Here is an 18,339-nt window from a genome sequence, read left to right on the forward strand (position 1 = left end):
AAAAATAACTATTAATGTTTATTTTTAATTCACTAACATACATAGCTGTTGTAGTTTTAAAAACTTATCAAGCTGAACATTATGTATATTATAATTTGCCATAAATTCCGATACAATAAATAGTAGTATATTATTATTTTATTTATATATTTTATAGGTTAAATAACATTTGCGATCTCTTAATTTTATTTTAGTTAACGTTTTAATCATTTATTTATTTTTTCTCGATTTGATTATTTAATTAATTTTAAGTGACAATTTGATCTTTTATGTTTTAAAATTTCAACAATGTTATCGTTTTTTTTTAACAAAAATTCATCAAAATTTTTAAACAAAACCCATAAAATTAATTATCATCTTCAATACAATGCAAATTTTATCAAATGCATAATTCAAATATTCAAATAAACTCATATCTTCATCTCCAAAAACATCAAATTCATCAATTAAAAAATAAAAATATGAGTTTATTCGAAAATAGATTCAAAACATAAGTCATCCAAACTCTCATAAAAATCATATTTTCCATATCATGAAAATAGATTCAAACATAAGTCATCCAAACTCTCACAAAAATCATATTTTCCATATCATGAAAATAGATTCAATCTATGTAGAGACTTGGGTCCTCGAAGCTCTTTAGATACTTTATATATAAAACTTCGTAATTGAAGTTCAATTTAAGACGTCATCAAATTTTAATATTATAATAATAAAGAGTTCATAATACAATTTTATTTAATATTATTGAGGTAACCAAGATCTCACAAAAATAGGGACTAGGGTCCTTGCAACACAATAAATACTTCATGAATAAAATATTATAATTGAAATAATTATTAAAGTATCATCCACTTTACACATTATGATAAAAAAGTTTAAGATATCATTTCTTTTAGGGTCATCAAGCATCCCAATTCACAAAGATATCATATTTTTTAGATTATAAAATATATTCATCTCATGTAAGAAACTAAGGTCAATAAAGATTTGTTAAGTTGTCGAAGATCAATAGATACTCTAAAAGTTAAAATTTATTATTGACATTTCATTTTAAGTATCAGTCAACTTTCACATTATAATAAAGTTTTATAATGTACTTTGATTTAGGATCATCAAAATATCCCATCTATCACAAAGATCATATTTTTAGAATATAAAAACAGATTTCATCTCCTATTAGAACTCAATTCATTTAAGATATTATTTTTACGTCGGATCATCGAAGATCAATAGATACTTTATAAATAAAATTTCATAATTGAAATTTCGTTTAAAGTATCATCTAACTTTCATACCATGAATTATAAAAAATTCATAATGAAATTCCATTTAGGAGCGTTAAGGCATCCAAACTCTCACAAAAATCATATTTTTCATACCATGAAAATAGATTCAATCTTGTGTAGAGACTTGGGTCATCGAAGTTTTTTAGATACTTTATGAATAAAATTACATAATTGAAATTCTCTTTAAGGCAACATCAAATTTCTATATTATGAATAATAAAGAGTTCACAATGCAATTTTATTTAAGATTGTTGAGGCATTCAAGATCTCACAAAAGTAGGGATTAGGATCCTTGAGGTATAATAGATACTTTATGAATAAAATAATATATAAAAAAAAATATTTTTAAAGCATCATCTAATTTTAACATTATGATAAATAGTTTACAATGTAATTCCATTTAGAGTCATCAAGACACCCCTACTCAGAAAAAACATCATATATTTTAGATTATAAAAATAGATTTTATCTCATATTAGAACTAAGGTTAATAAAAATATTTTTTGCCAAGTCATCGAAGATCTATAAATACTCTATGAATAAAAATTCATAATTAAAATTTCATTCCAAGCCCCATTTAACTTTCGCATCATGAAATATAAATATTTCATTTAGGGTTATTAAGACATTCAAACTCTCACAAAAAAATATAGTTTTCAAATCATGAAAATATATTCAATCTCATGTAGGGACTTGTGTCATTAAAGCTCTAAAGACAACATCAAATATCTACACTGTGAATAATAAAGAGTTCATAATACAATTTTATTTAGGGACATCAAGGCATCCCATATATCACAAAAGTAGGGAATATGGTCGCTAAATAAAAACTTTACGAATAAAAAATTATAATTGAAATTATTTTTAAAGCATCATCAAACTTTAATATTATGATAGAGTTAATTTCATTTAGGGTCATCAAGGTATTCCAACTCTCACAAATATCATACTTTTAGATTATGAAAATAGATTCTATTTTATAAAGAACTAGGTCCATTGACTTTTTTTTTTAGGTCGGGTCATCGAAGACCAATAGATACATTATGAATATAAATTCATATTTGAAATTAATTATCTTCTAATTTTCTTTTCATGAACAAATAAGTTCATAATACAATTTCATTTAGAGTTAGGAAGATTTTTCAACTCACCATATTTTTTTTTTAAATTATGAAATTAGATTACATCTCATGTAACGATCAGAGTCATCAAAATTCAATAAATACTTTATGCAAAAAATAAAATAAAATAATAATTCAAATTTCTTATAAGACAAAATCTAACTTTCACATAATGAATAAAAAAAAGTTCATAATATAATTTTATTTAGGGTTATTAGAATAAATCTCATGCAGGGGCTACAATTATATGGACTAGGGTCATCAAAGTTCAATTGATACTTTTATTAATAAAATTCATAATTGAAAGTGTATTTAAGTCATCATTCTACTATCACATTATGATTAACATATTATATTTAGGCCATCAAGTCATTCACACCAACTCTCACAAAATCATATATTTAGAGTTAGGAAGATTTTTCAACTCACCATATTTTTTTTTTAAATTATGAAATTAGATTACATCTCATGTAACGATCAGAGTCATCAAAATTCAATAAATACTTTATGCAAAAAATAAAATAAAATAATAATTCAAATTTCTTATAAGACAAAATCTAACTTTCACATAATGAATAAAAAAAAGTTCATAATATAATTTTATTTAGGGTTATTAGAATAAATCTCATGCAGGGGCTACAATTATATGGACTAGGGTCATCAAAGTTCAATTGATACTTTTATTAATAAAATTCATAATTGAAAGTGTATTTAAGTCATCATTCTACTATCACATTATGATTAACATATTATATTTAGGCCATCAAGTCATTCACACCAACTCTCACAAAATCATATATTTAGAGTTAGGAAGATTTTTCAACTCACCATATTTTTTTTTTAAATTATGAAATTAGATTACATCTCATGTAACGATCAGAGTCATCAAAATTCAATAAATACTTTATGCAAAAAATAAAATAAAATAATAATTCAAATTTCTTATAAGACAAAATCTAACTTTCACATAATGAATAAAAAAAAGTTCATAATATAATTTTATTTAGGGTTATTAGAATAAATCTCATGCAGGGGCTACAATTATATGGACTAGGGTCATCAAAGTTCAATTGATACTTTTATTAATAAAATTCATAATTGAAAGTGTATTTAAGTCATCATTCTACTATCACATTATGATTAACATATTATATTTAGGCCATCAAGTCATTCACACCAACTCTCACAAAATCATATATTTTCTTATTCCATTTCATTAAAAATCATATATTTTCATATTCTATTTCATTAAAAATTAGTGTCGTCAAAGCTCAAAGTATACCTTATGAATAAAAGATAATAAAAAGTGCATTTTAGAAAATATGATTTTTTATTGGATTTTATTTGATAGTTCAAGGTTTTTTTTAAACGATATTTTATAATAATATAAAAATTGTAATTTTAAGATTTAATTTTCATATTTATTATCTCATTATTTTGTGACTTAATTTCTCATTATCCAAGTTGATGATACATTATAAAAAAACAAGTTCCGAAATTTAGAGATGGCAAGTGTTCTGAAATTTTAAAAGATACACTACTTTTTTTATTAGGAGGATTAAAATTGAGAATAAAAACAAAAACAAAAAAAATAATTAAAGATGCATTTAAATTACAGTCGACAAATTATAATTATTATATAAATTATTTTATAAATAATTAGATAAAAATAAAATATTATGAACTTAGATATAATGATCGTGATTAATTGAAAATTAAAAAAAGAATCAAGGTTGATATTGTCTTTTTATTCTAAGACGAAACACGAACATGTTTTCTGGGAAGCAGAATACAACAATTGAGCAAGTCGGGTTTTGATGAACGACAATGAACGGAGTAAGACAAAGATTGTTACATACGCTGCGTGGCGATGTCCCATCGGAAGCACTGAAAAGAAAGGCATTAGAATTGGAGAAGAAAAGGAAGGCGAGAAGGTCGAACATCAAAGACCAGTTCATCGTTCCCGTCCCTGAATCCTTATCTTACCTCGACACCGCCACCTTGCCCATGATTGTCGTTGCCGTTGGGGTTGGAATTTTTGCAAAACTCCTCATGATGGTATATTTTCTCTCAACTTCATTTTTTGCACACTACCTGTTCGATCATATTACAAACTGAAACTAGTCACTAATGCTCTATTTATACTTACTATGAAAGATCAAATTACACTCTATTCAAATGCTATATAATTTTATTCATGATCTTATTATGCAAATTAATTAATTAATGGGTTATAAGATCAATGGTTCACATTAACTGTCACTATAAAATTAATTTACACCGATAGTGTACTGTCCTTTTTCTCTTAATTAATTTGTTGCAATGGAATGGCAGTATGATGAATCCAGATCACAAGAGTTGTTGGAGCGCAAGATAAAGAATGCTCCAGAAGGTCAAGGCACTGTGAGAATGCTCAGCCGTGAGGAGTGGGACAAGGTTCGAGAACTCAGGCCGAGAACTCCATTTGAGTCCAAGTTTGCCCGTCCCAATTCCAAAATAAGATCTGGAGAACCATTGCGTCTGGTATCGATCTCACACGCTATTTTTATTTTGTCGTATTATTACTAAATTCACACCGGAGACAATGTTGATGACACTTGTGATTGAAGGCATGATTGAGTATTTGAAACTTGTCTTGTCTAACATTGACACTGACACTTGTGATCACATAGTGTAACTTCTATTTTCTAAAATCATTATCGTGACCATGTGTCAGTCTCAATGTTGTATTCAGTGTTTGTTTCAGTGCTTCATAGCTGATAACTCCTTAGTAACTAGGCAGTCTTCCTGCATGCGGATTTATCATGTTTTTATTAGATTAATTCCTTTGAGTGATACTCACTAGGTTTATTTACTTTATTCGCTACATATAAGGAGCTAATAGAATTTGAGACGAGATCAATCTTAAACATATAATAACTCTACATCTTTGGTTCGTATTAGACTTAAGTAAAACTAATTCTAATCTTACATATTTACATTACACAAATTTAGCTCCTCTCACTTTATACACCCTTTATAAGAGTTTTGTCTTGGAAATAAATTACAAGGAATTTTTTTAGTTTAGTGGCTGAAGTTTTCATCATATGCTATCTACAGGAGGACGTAAAGGATTGGACAATTGATGTTTTCATGGATGCTGTTGGCAGAGCTGAAGAGTATGGTAAACATGGTTCTAAGTAATGTAACATGTCATACCTTAACGTTTGTATTACCTGTTAGTTAAGTTTATTTTCATATGTTTATAATGCTCAATATAAATAATTTCCAGTACTGTGTTTTGGTGATCTCTGTGATGAGATGGTATGTAATCATATTAATTACATTAATTATCTTCATTTTCAAATACACCCTGGAAATTTGTATGAATTGTTTGTCAAGCATAACTTACCACTTGAAACTATGTTCTTTTATGCACTCTTAAACACTCAAATTAGGCAATGCCAGGCCAATTATATATTTTCAGAACTTGTACCACAATATGTTGGTATAAAATCTAAAACGGGATGGCAACTTTGTAAAATGACCTCCACTCCAACGATAATGATTAGTTTCTTCACAATGGAAGTAAATCCTTTTATGTTTGATTTCTTGTCTTATTGACTACTTATTACTGATTACAGAGAAGGATGGATAAGGCAAAACACCAAAATCTGTATTCTGTTATGTGTTTTATGTGTTTTGACAGTGTAATCGTTCCTTTCTGTTAATATAAGTATATTCAGTTCCCATCTTCCCTACTAAACAGAAAAGTGCATAGTTTTAATATCTCAAATCATGGATAAGAAATAGGACAAAATTTAGACGCCTTTTTAAAAATATTTTTTTGTATGGTTCTTCATTTAACCAACCATGATTTTATCAAATTCATAATTTTTTCAAAGTTTATTATAATCACAAAAGTTGTATTTTATATTAAGAATCATACCAAAAACACCTAAATTTTTCCTAAGAAATATGCAAATAATTATGACGGACAGTGTGCCATATGAAATAGTGGCTCGACTGTGACAAGATCAGAGACCTAAAAGTATTATTAGGGTGATGTAGCCTCATTCGAATTAGAAGCACAGAACCATATATCAAAACCATCATGAACAAATTCTTCATTGTGCTCCTTTACTAAAAACATCTTCACCATGTTATATCCAAGGACCTTAGGTCGAAGATGTCCCAATGAGGAACAAATGTAAGAAATTACATGAAAGAAAAAGGTAAGCCACAATTTCAGCTACACCTCACGCAAACTGAAAAAAAGGAAGAAATTCTTTCTCCATCCAATCAAAGTTTTGTTGAGATTGAAATTGAGCAACTCATTAGGAAGACAAAGATCTGAAGTTTCATTGAATATAATCTTCATAGTCATCTCTTATCACAGAGACAAATCTCTCGAGCCACGGAAACTGCTGTAGATCCTTCATTGGGTCAACATACGACTCTGTACGGCGGGGAGGAGATCGGTTAGGATGATGTTCATTTAGATCTAAACCTCCAGCTAGAAACCTTTGAATAAGGTCAAGTTGTGATCTTTCTTGGTCAGAATATGCACCCATGATCATGGGGAGAGAATTGAAAGTCTCCCATGCCCATTGTTCTGATTCTTGAAGTGAGTGAGACACTGAGTCTTCGGAGTTGTCTTCATCCCAAAATACACACTGACATGTCTGTCGACCTTCCCTGTATTCAGCACCACAAGAATAACAAAACTCGTGACCGCACCTGAAATTGAGACACTATAGAATTAAGAACTACAACAAAACATGTTGGATCAACAGAAAAATACAATGAATTGTAGACAACAAATATAGACATCATCATGTGGAAGTTCACTTCAGCAAAGTATCAGACATGTGAGGAATCTTTGAAATTGAAGAAAAATAAGAATTTGATTCCTCTTGAAGGATAAGTAAGCATTAGTGAGTAAAATGCAGAATTAAAATCGGTATTTAAAAAATCAATGGAGTGGATATCAACAACATTTAATTTTTTTTAAAAGTGTATATTACTACATGTATTTGATCACATTCTCAACCGCAAATATTCGCCATTTCAATGTTTGGGTTCGTATTCTCTTGCCCACACAGACAAAGGTTCAAAAACTGGAGGATCAAGAAAATGCTGTATAAATACTAGCATTTCTTGAATCTCAATCAAAATAATATCACTCAGCAAACATGTCAAGATCTTTACTTAGAGCAAGCCTACAAAACATTCAAATTTCAAAAGCTCACAGCCAAAAAGCACTTTAACTGTGGTCTACAGACTAAGCCATGTTACATAAACAAATATTCGGAGTATAAAAGTATTTTTCAATTTACATAGAATCTAACCTAAGAAACTAAAGTGGCACCATAAACAAACAAAGAAGAATAGATCAAATAGAGGGTGGTTGTACGCTAGAGGCAGAGAATGACCTAGAAAAACTATAAGAAATTATTATGAAATATCTAGAGTTTAATGAATTAGATAGAAATATGATATATAATAGAGCATTATGGCGTCGTTTGATCCAAGTAGCCGACCGTAATTAGTGGGATAAGACTTGGTTGTGGTTGTTGTAAACTATTACACTAAAAAGATATGTTGCGAGTGCCTACACCAAACAGGTTTTGAGATCTTCACTTCATATATGCAATAACGAACTATATATTGAAATTAACATCAAGTTGATCAAGATTTTTTTCATGTTCTGAGTACATGGAAGTTGTATCTTACCAGCATGTCATGTGGTAACAACCATGAATAAGTTCAATCATCTGACGACATTGCTGACAGCGCTTCCATCTTTTTATCTGAGCAAGGCGATGCAAAGTAATGTCAGAAGCATTTCTTTCCTCCTCCGGAAGATTCTGAAATTCTTCGCAGCTCATGGATGAATGCCAGGGAACCTTACAGCCAATACAAATAAACCTCTGGCAAACAGGACATTCAACACAAGAACTCTTTGTCTGACTAGATGAACTAGCCCCGGCTGTTAAACATTTACGGGGATCAAGGAGAACAGAACAATCTGGAAATGGACAGTAAATCCTATCTGAATCGAGTAATTTTGCTTCTGCAAGTGCTTTCTCAAAAGATTCAAACAATGTGAATGGTAGGAAAGACCTACACTCGGAGGCAGATATGTAATACTTGCATCGTGGTTCAGGACATCTTACAGGGGCTCGACAAGATTGGACTTTTCTATCAACGTAGTCCCTCAAGCAATGCGAACAGAACTTGTGTAGACACTTCATGGTGACCATAATTGGCAGTGGCTTGTCCTCACAACAAATAGAACAGCTCTCGAGTAAACTCTTGCCATTTACCGGAAAAGAGACAAGTCCAATTGCTACTTTGGCTAGTTGCAGTGGCTGCTCAAGATCAATACTTGGAACAAGATTCAGAGTAAAAGCTTCAAAATTATTGGCATGTTCCATAATCCTTTCTCTCAGTGCAACCAAAAGTGGCATCTCAATAGTTTCATCTAATGTTGTTATCTGTAAACAATATAGACATTTCAACAAAAACACAGTTAAAAAAAACCCGAGACGACACACACAAAACCACGACCTTGATTTATTAAGGTCTAGTGGCACACTTCAAGCTCAATTCAAGTATTCTAAAAATCAATTTGTGAAATGTTTAAATTATCAAAGAAACAATTCAAGAAATTTTAGCACAGATGAAATTTCAAATTTTTACATCCTAATGTTTGCTTGGATCGTCACCAATATGTGTAAATTTTATATAACGGAGGAATAAAATAAAACCTGAAATTCTAACCCGATGATGCAACAATTCGGAATCTGTAAAAGCATAAACCCTGCGAATCTTGTTCTCTCTAGCTTCCATCAAACCATCCATGAGTGCCAAGTAATCAATCAGTGGCTCCTCTGCATAAAAATCAAGCCTTTTTTGCACCCGAATAATGGGCAGACCTGATGCTCTTTCCATGAACACTCCAATTCCAGAAAACCCAGAACCTGAATTCTCAACCCCAGATATTGCCAAACCCTTGAAGAACATCTTCACTGAAAATTCATCAAGTTCATCCTTCATTTCTTCCTTTTGAGTTTCCTTCCACACTTCTTCCTCATCTTCACAACAACTGTAAAACTCATCTTCCTCTCTTCCAATACCACCTAAATTTGCATTACCCTCCATCTTTTTACCAAATAAATCGATAAAGCTTTCAACCTTGTAAACTTCGAGTACAAGGAATCATTACTTCAACAACTCGATTTCACCATTTAGCAAATTCAACTACATTCGCCAAGGAATCCATGTAAAATTGCAACCTGCGATCTCAAATCTTCTAAATATCACACACCCGAAAAGGCCCTTTGGCATATAATGTATTGAAAATCAAAATTGAATCCCTACCCTAAAATCAAAATCAAAACTTTTATCACCCCAAGAGAGCATGGTAAACAAGTAGTATTTTTTAAACAAATAGGGAATGTCCCAGAGAGAGAGAGAGAGAGAAAGGTACCGGTGAATGAAGTGAAACTTCTAAAATACCATGATTCTGTTTGTGGATGGAATTTGGTGTTATTATATTTTTATGGTGTGATTCTGAAACTATCTGCAACAAAATAGTAAAACCCTAATCTATTGACAAATACCTTCTATGGCTTCATAATAATCCAATTTTGGCATTATTGATTTGATTCTGATTAAGACGTGGCCAGAGACACATGAATCTTCAGTTATTATTGTTAATAATGGCGTGAGCATTAAGCGTGGCCTACTGGCATTTGTACAGCAGCATCACATTCGTCATTTTTTAAGCAACCCATGATATTTATTCATGCACTTGTTTTTTTTGGAATTACTACTCCAAAATAAAATATAATTAAAATGATAATTAAATAGTTTATTTATTTGATCTTTTAAAATTAGATGAATTAATTTTTTTTACTTTTTGTTTTGTATGTGATATTTCTTCTATCCCACAAATGTAACTCAAACTGAATTTTTATTTTCAATTTATAATATAAAATTAATTATTTTTTTAATTGTATCTTATAACTAATATTATATGTCTCATTTTTAATTTAATATTTCACTTTATATTAATGATATTGGTAAATATACAAATAATTGATAAATATATTTTAGTAAAAATAATTATTTCTTTTATTATATATTTTTCTTAATCGATGTGAAATAGTCAATTAAATTACTTATTGTGAAACAAGTAGAATAATTTTTAATTTATTAGTATTTTGTTAGAAATGAAAATTAAACTAAAAAAAACCTAATTGTTTTAATTTTTCATATAAATTGTGATCAAACTTGTATTTCTTTTCTTCATTCTTAAGCTGCTACCAAAGAAAATCCACAACACTACTTATATTTATTCAACCTATATACATTTTTCTCTTACGGTAAAAAAATTATGCAAATTAATTATTGATTTTAATTAGTACGAATAAGTAATAAAAAGTAATCCGTAAATATAATGAAAAATATAAAATGATAAATTAAATATGATGAAAATATATAAATATGACAACAAAAAATACATACATAAATATGATAAGAAATAAATAAATATGATCAGCCATACATGACAATTAAAATATAAATTTTATGGAGTAATCTCTAATTTTATTGTTCTCTTTGGAATTGTAATGGTTTGTCTTTGATTCTTCAATGTTTACAACAATGTGAATGTGATTGAATATTGGTCATATAATTCTCATTATTTTTTTCAGCAACCATCTTATCTGTGGCATTTTCACCACACTCATTCATTTATTTGTTTACTTTTATAGAAATACTACTTTATTTAGTTAGTTATTTATATGAGGTCAGTTTAAAAATAAAATTATTTAAACAATCGGTTTAAACTTTAAAAGAAAACAAAAAATTTACTTTATAAGAAAATTTTTAAAAAAAATTGACTAGAAAAAACTCTTACCTTTGACTAAAATTTTCAAAATTTAAAATTTGCAAGTAACATACAATAAATTACCGAAAATTTCAAAACTTAATTTTTAAGGAGTAAATATCTATCAAAAATTTTGAATTTTAAAAAATTATAATTTTTTTTTATAATCTGAAAAGAAGATATTTGCATACCTAATTTTTCAAATATAACATTTCAATAGTGTTAATTTGTATATCAGTATCATAAATTTTGGTGAAAGGGTACAATTTTAGAGCAGTTTTTTATAATGAAATGAATGAAAATAAACAAGATAAAATTAGATTTATTTTTGTTTTTTAATGTATTAAAAGGGTACAAGTCTAATTAAAAGGTACAAAATTCAATTTTCTCTAGAGACAGTTGCATAGGCTATATGGCTTGACCTATTTAAAGTTTAATTTAGCCTGATTTGTTTAATAAAAAATATTACACTTATATTTTATTTTAAAGCTTATTAAATTAAACAAATCAGAGTTTGACTTATAAAAAATCTATTAGGTCTGATAGACCAAACTTATATATAGGGAGTGTATGCGGTGAGAACCGATAGTTTTTATGAGAAACAAAAACTATTAATAATAACCATGGAATTTAATTATTCACTAAAGATGTTATGTGATTCTATCCCCATACAATAATTTTTGAATATTATATGCTATAATATCTCTAAATTTATTTTATTTGCATTTTCGCAATAACTCGAATTAAAAACTTCTTAATAAAAATATTATTTTTATTTTTATATTTTTTTATTCAAGAATTTTATATTTATTAAATTGCACTTTATTGTTTATTGTAATATTATTATAACTTCCAAATTTTAATTCTTATTATTGTAATATTTTATTGATTCAAATGTCACAAATTTCAATCATTGGAACTTATCTATTGAAAATGTTATTTCGATTTTATATAATATAACAACTTTTTTTTTATTTAAGCATTATTAATTTAGAATTAACTATTATAAACAATTTTATTAATAAATTCATTGATTTGTTTATTGTAATAAAATAGTGGGTCCGTTTGAATTATGATAATCAAAATTTGATTTTTACAAGTTCTATATTTAATTTTGAAAATAATTTTTCAAGGAATTTTTTGAAAATACAAAAGTTTTTCAGATTTATTTTTATTAACAAAAAACAATGATTGAAGAGTACTTTTTTATTTTGGTAAACAATAAAAACGCATGTTTAATAAAACTAAAATAATTGAGTCAAAAAAATATAAATAAAATCCTTAAATAATCTTATATCACAAGTAGAGAAGGAGTTTTGTATTTTGGATACAACGATAAGAAGTTTTTAATTCGAATTATAACAAAAATGGAAAGAAAATGAATTTAGAGAGATTATAGTATAGTATTCAAAAGTTATTGAGTAGAGATACAATCACATAATATTTTTAGTGAGTAATTTAACTTTATGTGTTAATTAAATTCAATAATTATCATTAATAGTTGTCATTTCTTACAATAACTATAAGTTCTCATAGGATAAACTCATATATATATTTCTCTATTAGTTCACGAAATTGATATTTCTATTTTAAAAATCGATAATATTAGTATCTCTCATATTTTTAAACTAAAAAAAATAATTAATTGAAAAATTTTAAATAACGCGACACACAATTTGATGACATAAAACTATTTAGATGCATTAATTATTCATATGTATTTTAATTAAATTACAAAAATAAAAAATTATAAAGTTGACAGTTAAGTATTTAGAGATTTTTATTGCGATTTCATGAGTGTAAATTATTGTAATCATCATATCATAAGTTATATTATTTAAACAATATTAAATCATCATCTTATAGTTAAAAATTAAAATAAGGGACCAAAACTGTTAGATTTTAAAATAGAAAAACTAATTTCGTAAATTGTTAAAAATAGAAGACCAAAAAATACAATTAAACCCTTAAACTTTCTAGTTTTTTAATATGCCAAACCATTTATTAAAGTGTCATAACCAATTTCATTTCACATTTACTAAAATAAAATACAAAACATTACAGTAAATTAATAATTTATTTGTTAACAGAGTTTGGAAGTTGAAGTGGCCTTTTTATCTATGGACGTTCACGTATGATCAATTATTTTATTTTTTGTTGAGTGAATATGAATCCATGAACAATTGAACATATGTGAAGACCTTTTTCTTTTGGTAAAATTTTTTCTTCTTCTCATAGGGTTAAAACTCTAGTTTTAGTTGTTTAGTTCTTAGACAAACCATAAATATATCATTAATTATATTAGTATATATTAAAAAAAATTGACTCCATCTTATCACCATTCATTCGTTCTTTCAGCCCAACCACGAAAACAATTTTTATCTATTTAATTCCAATAATGTGAAAAATATTGTTCTTTGATAAAAGTAGTGTACACGCTAGTCCCTAACCTTACAATAATGGCCACGTTCCCTTTAGTGGTTCCGAAAGTTCGCATAAACAATCCCCAGACCCCACTTATCGGCAATGTTTCAAGAGACACGGTGTCCCACACACACCTTCTGACACTAGTACATTGTAAAATTGGAAGAAAATGGAAAACAAACACCATTAAACGTAGAAATAAAAATGACATACACATTATTAGCCCTGGATGAACGGCTTAGTGTAAATAATATTAAACTACGTGGAATTTTTATGTGTAAGTTATTGAATGTGTGAAAAAGATTTAATTTTATGAACTATTTTATCTATTGGCGCAGTGGTTCATTGACTTTTATTTTTAATTTCTATTCTTCTTATAATTATTGTAAGAGCGTGTAACATTTTCAAAGACAAAAATGAGTATGTTTATGGTTGAAAATATTGTTTTTGGATTGGATTTGACATTTACTACTCCAATGTATGTGACAAGGGACAAATCATTGTTCACCTCGGTGGTGGGGCAAAGTAACTCAACAAATGTTTCAAGACAGTTATTATGTTGTGACTCTTAACATTGTACACACTATCTGGAAAACAAGAAACATAAAATTAGAACCAACGAACTAATAAAAGGAAAAACATTCTCATCATTCAACAAAAAATGATTTTCCTTTGTATTATGTGTATTTTGTTTCGTGGTCTTTGAAATTGATTTTGATTGAATTAATTTTGTTAAATTGATTTTAATTAAAAGTAAGTTAAATTCAATAAATTTTAGTGTAATAAAAATGTTATATTCAAAAGTTACAAATTTAAGTATCTTTGCATGATGTTCATAATCCCACCATCCATCACATGAAGAATGTGAAATAAAACAACTTCTTATCTTAGCAAATATATTTATTTTGAGAAAAAAAATGTGTTTGACTTTATTAAATTTCATGCATTTCATAAATATTTCAGAGGTGGGAACATTATTTCAAATTTACTTTTCTAATACAACAAATAGACAAGAACATCAGATTCACAGATTGTTGCAGAGCCTTCTTGTGTCTTTCCAATTCTCACATCACATGGAAACAAAAATCAACCAGCAAAGAAAAAATAAACAAATACATTCAAAAATAAACCAAAGTCAACCATTTGAAGCACGAATAACAAGGATATGTTTTAAATTAATATATTAAAGATAAATAATGAGAAACAGTACCTCACTTTAAACAGTTGTATTCACTTATCAATTTCTCTACATAAAAAATGATAATACCAACTAATATTTTGCTAATCAAATTCCCAAAATGAAAAAGTTAAGACAAAGAGAAAGGAGATCTTACATTTGAAGTATGAATTGTAACTTTAAAAGGCCCTGTCTACAAAACACTAAAACAAACATGTATTTGAGAAAATAAATTAATTAAATGTAATCACATGTATCGATTTTATATTAGACACAAACATGTATTGGATCAAAACTATCGGCGTGGTGCTGCAAATAGCACTGTCAACAAGAAATGTGATTAGTACCATAGCTGATAGCTTGAAGGCTTGAATCAGACATATTTGTAACCCATTTCATAGGACCATTCAATTCTCCTTGTATATTATAAGCAAAAGAAGGCCATCTAACATCACTTCCACACAAGCTATTTCCACCCAATTTGATCATCTTTTGTGTTCTTTCAAGAACAATAAGACTTGAAAAAGTAGAGAAACTGTTCCCTACAAAGATATCAGATCTCAAACACACTTCATAATCAATTGCAGACTGAATTAAATAAGGATATTTGCTATATATTTTTTCAACACCAAGTTTCTTCTTCTCATAAGGTACAAAGCCTTGTTCCCAACCATCCAATACAGAAGAATTTTGAAGGAGTTTATCAGCCACTGCAAGATAAACAACAACTTGAGTCTTACTCTTAAGACCTTCAATGTTTCCAACTCTTTCAATTATCTCTTTCTTACTACTACATATTTGATTTGTGTTCAATCTTTGCTCCAACTTTTTGCAGTGAATCATCCAATCAATTTCTACTCTCATGTGGACGGCAACATATGGCACATTCTCAAATGATTGATGATCATTGTTACCTTTGCTTTGGCTTCCAACTGATCTAATCATAGACACAACTTTATCAGCTTCTTGAGAAATCTCTTCTACCAAAATTAAGCACTCAAAAACTTTTGCATAGTCCTTAACAGGCCAATGATCATGCCACAAAAAAGGGTTTTTTCCAACTATCTTAATCACCTCATATTCATCAAATGAACCTTTACTATACTGTCTTAGCTGATCCAAATCCCTTTCTACTGTCCACTTTCTACCACTTCCTTTCTGCAATTCAAGCACTTGTGTTTTGTTCATTAGATCCGAGTAACGACCCAACTGAACAAAACCACTACATAGTTCATTAAACTTGTCAAATTGAAACACCTTGTGAAATGAAATCGGTTGCAAAAGATCAAGTTCCTTATAAAACAAGGAGGCACTAAGACTAGGCATCAAGAGTGTTCTATTCAACATTCTAGCAGTGAGACAAGCCCTTGCAAATGCAATCTTTTGGTTATTTAATCCCCAAACAATTTGAGGAACCTCTAAAAACTTTTCTTGTCTAACCCCTAAACCAAACGAAGGAGAGTTATTCTTCCTCAAATATGCAAGATTGTTGCTCCATTCAACACCAACAAAGATAGGGAACAAAAGGGCTCTAATGATCAAAACAGCAATAACAAAAAACACACACTTGCAAAGTAGTGAATTCAAAGTGCCACCACCCATTAACTTTATCAGTTTGCAATTAAACAACAATTCCATATCAGAGATTCAGAATCACTTTTTTCATGCAACCCATTATTTTGTTTTGATTGAAAATTTCAAATAATTAGTCGCATTCATCACATCACTCACAATAACAACAAACAAAAAGGTAACTAAAAAAAAAAGGAGTATGAAAAAAACTTACAGAGGATGAGTTAAAGATACAATTTTTATTGTAAAAGCAAGAAACCCAAGATGCAGAAAATTAACGAACACTATATCATCAAGGAAGAGAATTCAGATCAGATGATAATTAAGAAGAATTAAACAGAGAAGTGTGATTGGAGAATTAGAATCACTGATAGAAAATTTGATGATAATTGAATTGAAGGAAAAATTGGGTTGGAGTGAAAAGTGTGGAAGGGAAAGAAATGATGAGAAGGTGAATGAGAAAGAAAGGGAAATAGGTGTAAAAGCAAAACCAGGTTGTGTACCCAAAAGAGAATATTTGAGATAAAATATAAAAAATAAAAATTTGAGAGAGAGTGAAAGAAAATAAAAAAGGGTTAGAGAAGAGAAGACAAAAGGAGAAGTGAATGAGGAAAAGGGCAAAGGTGTCAGAGAGAGAGAGAGAGAGAGAGAGAGAGAGAGAGAGAGAAAAGTGTTTGTTTTCTGTTTGGATCAGAGTCTGAGGAGAGGACAGGTAAGATTTGGTGACCCAATTGGCAAACATGCATACCAGATTCCTTGCCCCAACAATACTTTTTATCTTTTATTTTTTTAGCCACCACAAAAATTGGTTATTAAAAGGGTCTTGAATTCAGCTTTTGTTGTTGAATTTCATATTTAAATTAATCAATTTTATTTTAATTGAATTAAGTTCTAAATTTGTGATTTATATATTAAATTCGATTTAGACCAATTCGATCATAAATGAATTTGATTGGATTCTTGAATCATAAAAAAAATAATTTTAAAAAATTTAATTAAATTTAAATACTTTAATATTTTAAAAATATAATTAAATTTAAATATTTAAATTTCTCAAAAATAATAAAACTATTTCACAAGATATCATTTAATATTTAAAATACATTCAGAAACACAATAAAACACTTAATCAATTAAAATAACAATAAACTCTCAAATATAATCAACAACTAAATTTTAGCTATATACCGTTAATAAAATAAAAATCGATATCTCACATCAACGAATTGGGTTAGCATGTTCAAAATATTAAATTTGTTAATCAAATCAAACATCATTGAGTTAAAATTGATTGGTTTTTATTAGATCCAAATTTGAATGGATTTGATCAAATGTGGGTGGAGTGATCGGATTTGTGCGTTTACCTGTACCCCTAGACACCTTAATTAATACGAGAGGACGAATGTTCAATCTATTCAACTTTTATCCACTTGCGATTAACTTATTTTATATATATATATGGAAATGTCACATGACTAACACATCTAGTTAGTGATTCAAATATATAAATTTTATGTTGCAATGTGTTTTCCACTCTTAAGATATATCCTTAGGATAGAGGCACATGTTACTATCACCATTTTTATATAATTTATATTATACTAATGAAATATAAACAGAAAAATATCTAAAATATTGATGTATCTGGTCTTAATTTCTAATTAGATACATTAATTTTTCAAATACCATTTTTATTTATATATCAGAAGGAAAATTATTCATTTATCTAAAATTTAGTATGTGAATTGAAACTCTCGCTATGACTTGTCTCTTGACGTAGTTTTATATTGATATGTCGATATCAAAATACTAAATGAATATCGGGTGATGGTTTAAGATTAGACTACTATAAAGTGAACAATTCACTTAGAGAATAAA

At 28.2% G+C, this 18,339-nt stretch overlaps 3 protein-coding genes across 5 annotated transcripts; 1 reads left to right on the forward strand and 2 right to left on the reverse strand.

Moving 5' to 3' along the window:
- The first annotated feature begins 4,128 nt into the window (after positions 1–4,128).
- LOC101506880 (uncharacterized) lies at positions 4,129–5,779 on the forward strand. The gene is made up of 3 exons (XM_004505271.4): positions 4,129–4,468; positions 4,745–4,933; positions 5,510–5,779. The coding sequence occupies exons 1-3, from the start codon at positions 4,238–4,240 to the stop codon at positions 5,591–5,593; spliced, it is 504 nt and encodes a 167-aa protein (XP_004505328.1). The 5' UTR covers positions 4,129–4,237; the 3' UTR covers positions 5,594–5,779.
- A 711-nt stretch (positions 5,780–6,490) lies between these two features.
- Positions 6,491–10,160, reverse strand: LOC101507210 (E3 ubiquitin-protein ligase RSL1-like). 3 transcript variants are annotated; one of them, XM_004505275.4, is made up of 4 exons: positions 10,018–10,160; positions 9,176–9,690; positions 8,126–8,889; positions 6,491–7,129 (listed from the first exon to the last, which is right to left on the reverse strand). In XM_004505275.4, the coding sequence occupies exons 2-4, from the start codon at positions 9,554–9,556 to the stop codon at positions 6,751–6,753; spliced, it is 1,524 nt and encodes a 507-aa protein (XP_004505332.1). In that variant the 5' UTR covers positions 9,557–9,690; positions 10,018–10,160; the 3' UTR covers positions 6,491–6,750. The 3 variants fall into 3 exon arrangements, with proteins under 3 accessions (XP_004505332.1, XP_004505331.1, XP_004505330.1); XM_004505274.4 differs by having other exon boundaries at positions 9,885–10,022; XM_004505273.4 differs by having other exon boundaries at positions 9,176–9,776; positions 9,885–10,021.
- Positions 10,161–14,909: 4,749 nt separating this feature from the next.
- LOC101508156 (O-fucosyltransferase 23) lies at positions 14,910–17,133 on the reverse strand. Its single transcript, XM_004505276.4, has one exon. It carries the CDS (start codon positions 16,525–16,527, stop codon positions 15,214–15,216), a length of 1,314 nt encoding a protein of 437 aa, XP_004505333.1. The 5' UTR covers positions 16,528–17,133; the 3' UTR covers positions 14,910–15,213.
- Between the last annotated feature and the right edge of the window lie 1,206 nt (positions 17,134–18,339).

This window comes from Cicer arietinum, chromosome 6 (assembly GCF_000331145.2).
Source record: "Cicer arietinum cultivar CDC Frontier isolate Library 1 chromosome 6, Cicar.CDCFrontier_v2.0, whole genome shotgun sequence".
NCBI classification, from domain to species: Eukaryota; Viridiplantae; Streptophyta; class Magnoliopsida; order Fabales; family Fabaceae; genus Cicer; species Cicer arietinum.

Excerpts from the sequence above, each read along its gene's own strand:
- LOC101508156 (XM_004505276.4), bottom strand. The coding sequence starts at position 16,527 with ATGGAATTGTTGTTTAATTGCAAACTGATAAAGTTAATGGGTGGTGGC.
- LOC101506880 (XM_004505271.4), top strand. The coding sequence starts at position 4,238 with ATGAACGGAGTAAGACAAAGATTGTTACATACGCTGCGTGGCGATGTC. Across the intron at positions 4,469-4,744 it reads TTGCAAAACTCCTCATGATG|TATGATGAATCCAGATCACA; the intron begins GTATATTTTCTC and ends ATGGAATGGCAG. Across the intron at positions 4,934-5,509 it reads CTGGAGAACCATTGCGTCTG|GAGGACGTAAAGGATTGGAC; the intron begins GTATCGATCTCA and ends TGCTATCTACAG.
- LOC101507210 (XM_004505275.4), bottom strand. The coding sequence starts at position 9,556 with ATGGAGGGTAATGCAAATTTAGGTGGTATTGGAAGAGAGGAAGATGAG. Across the intron at positions 8,890-9,175 it reads CCGAATTGTTGCATCATCGG|ATAACAACATTAGATGAAAC; the intron begins GTTAGAATTTCA and ends TATTGTTTACAG. Across the intron at positions 7,130-8,125 it reads TGTTACCACATGACATGCTG|GTGCGGTCACGAGTTTTGTT; the intron begins GTAAGATACAAC and ends TCTCAATTTCAG.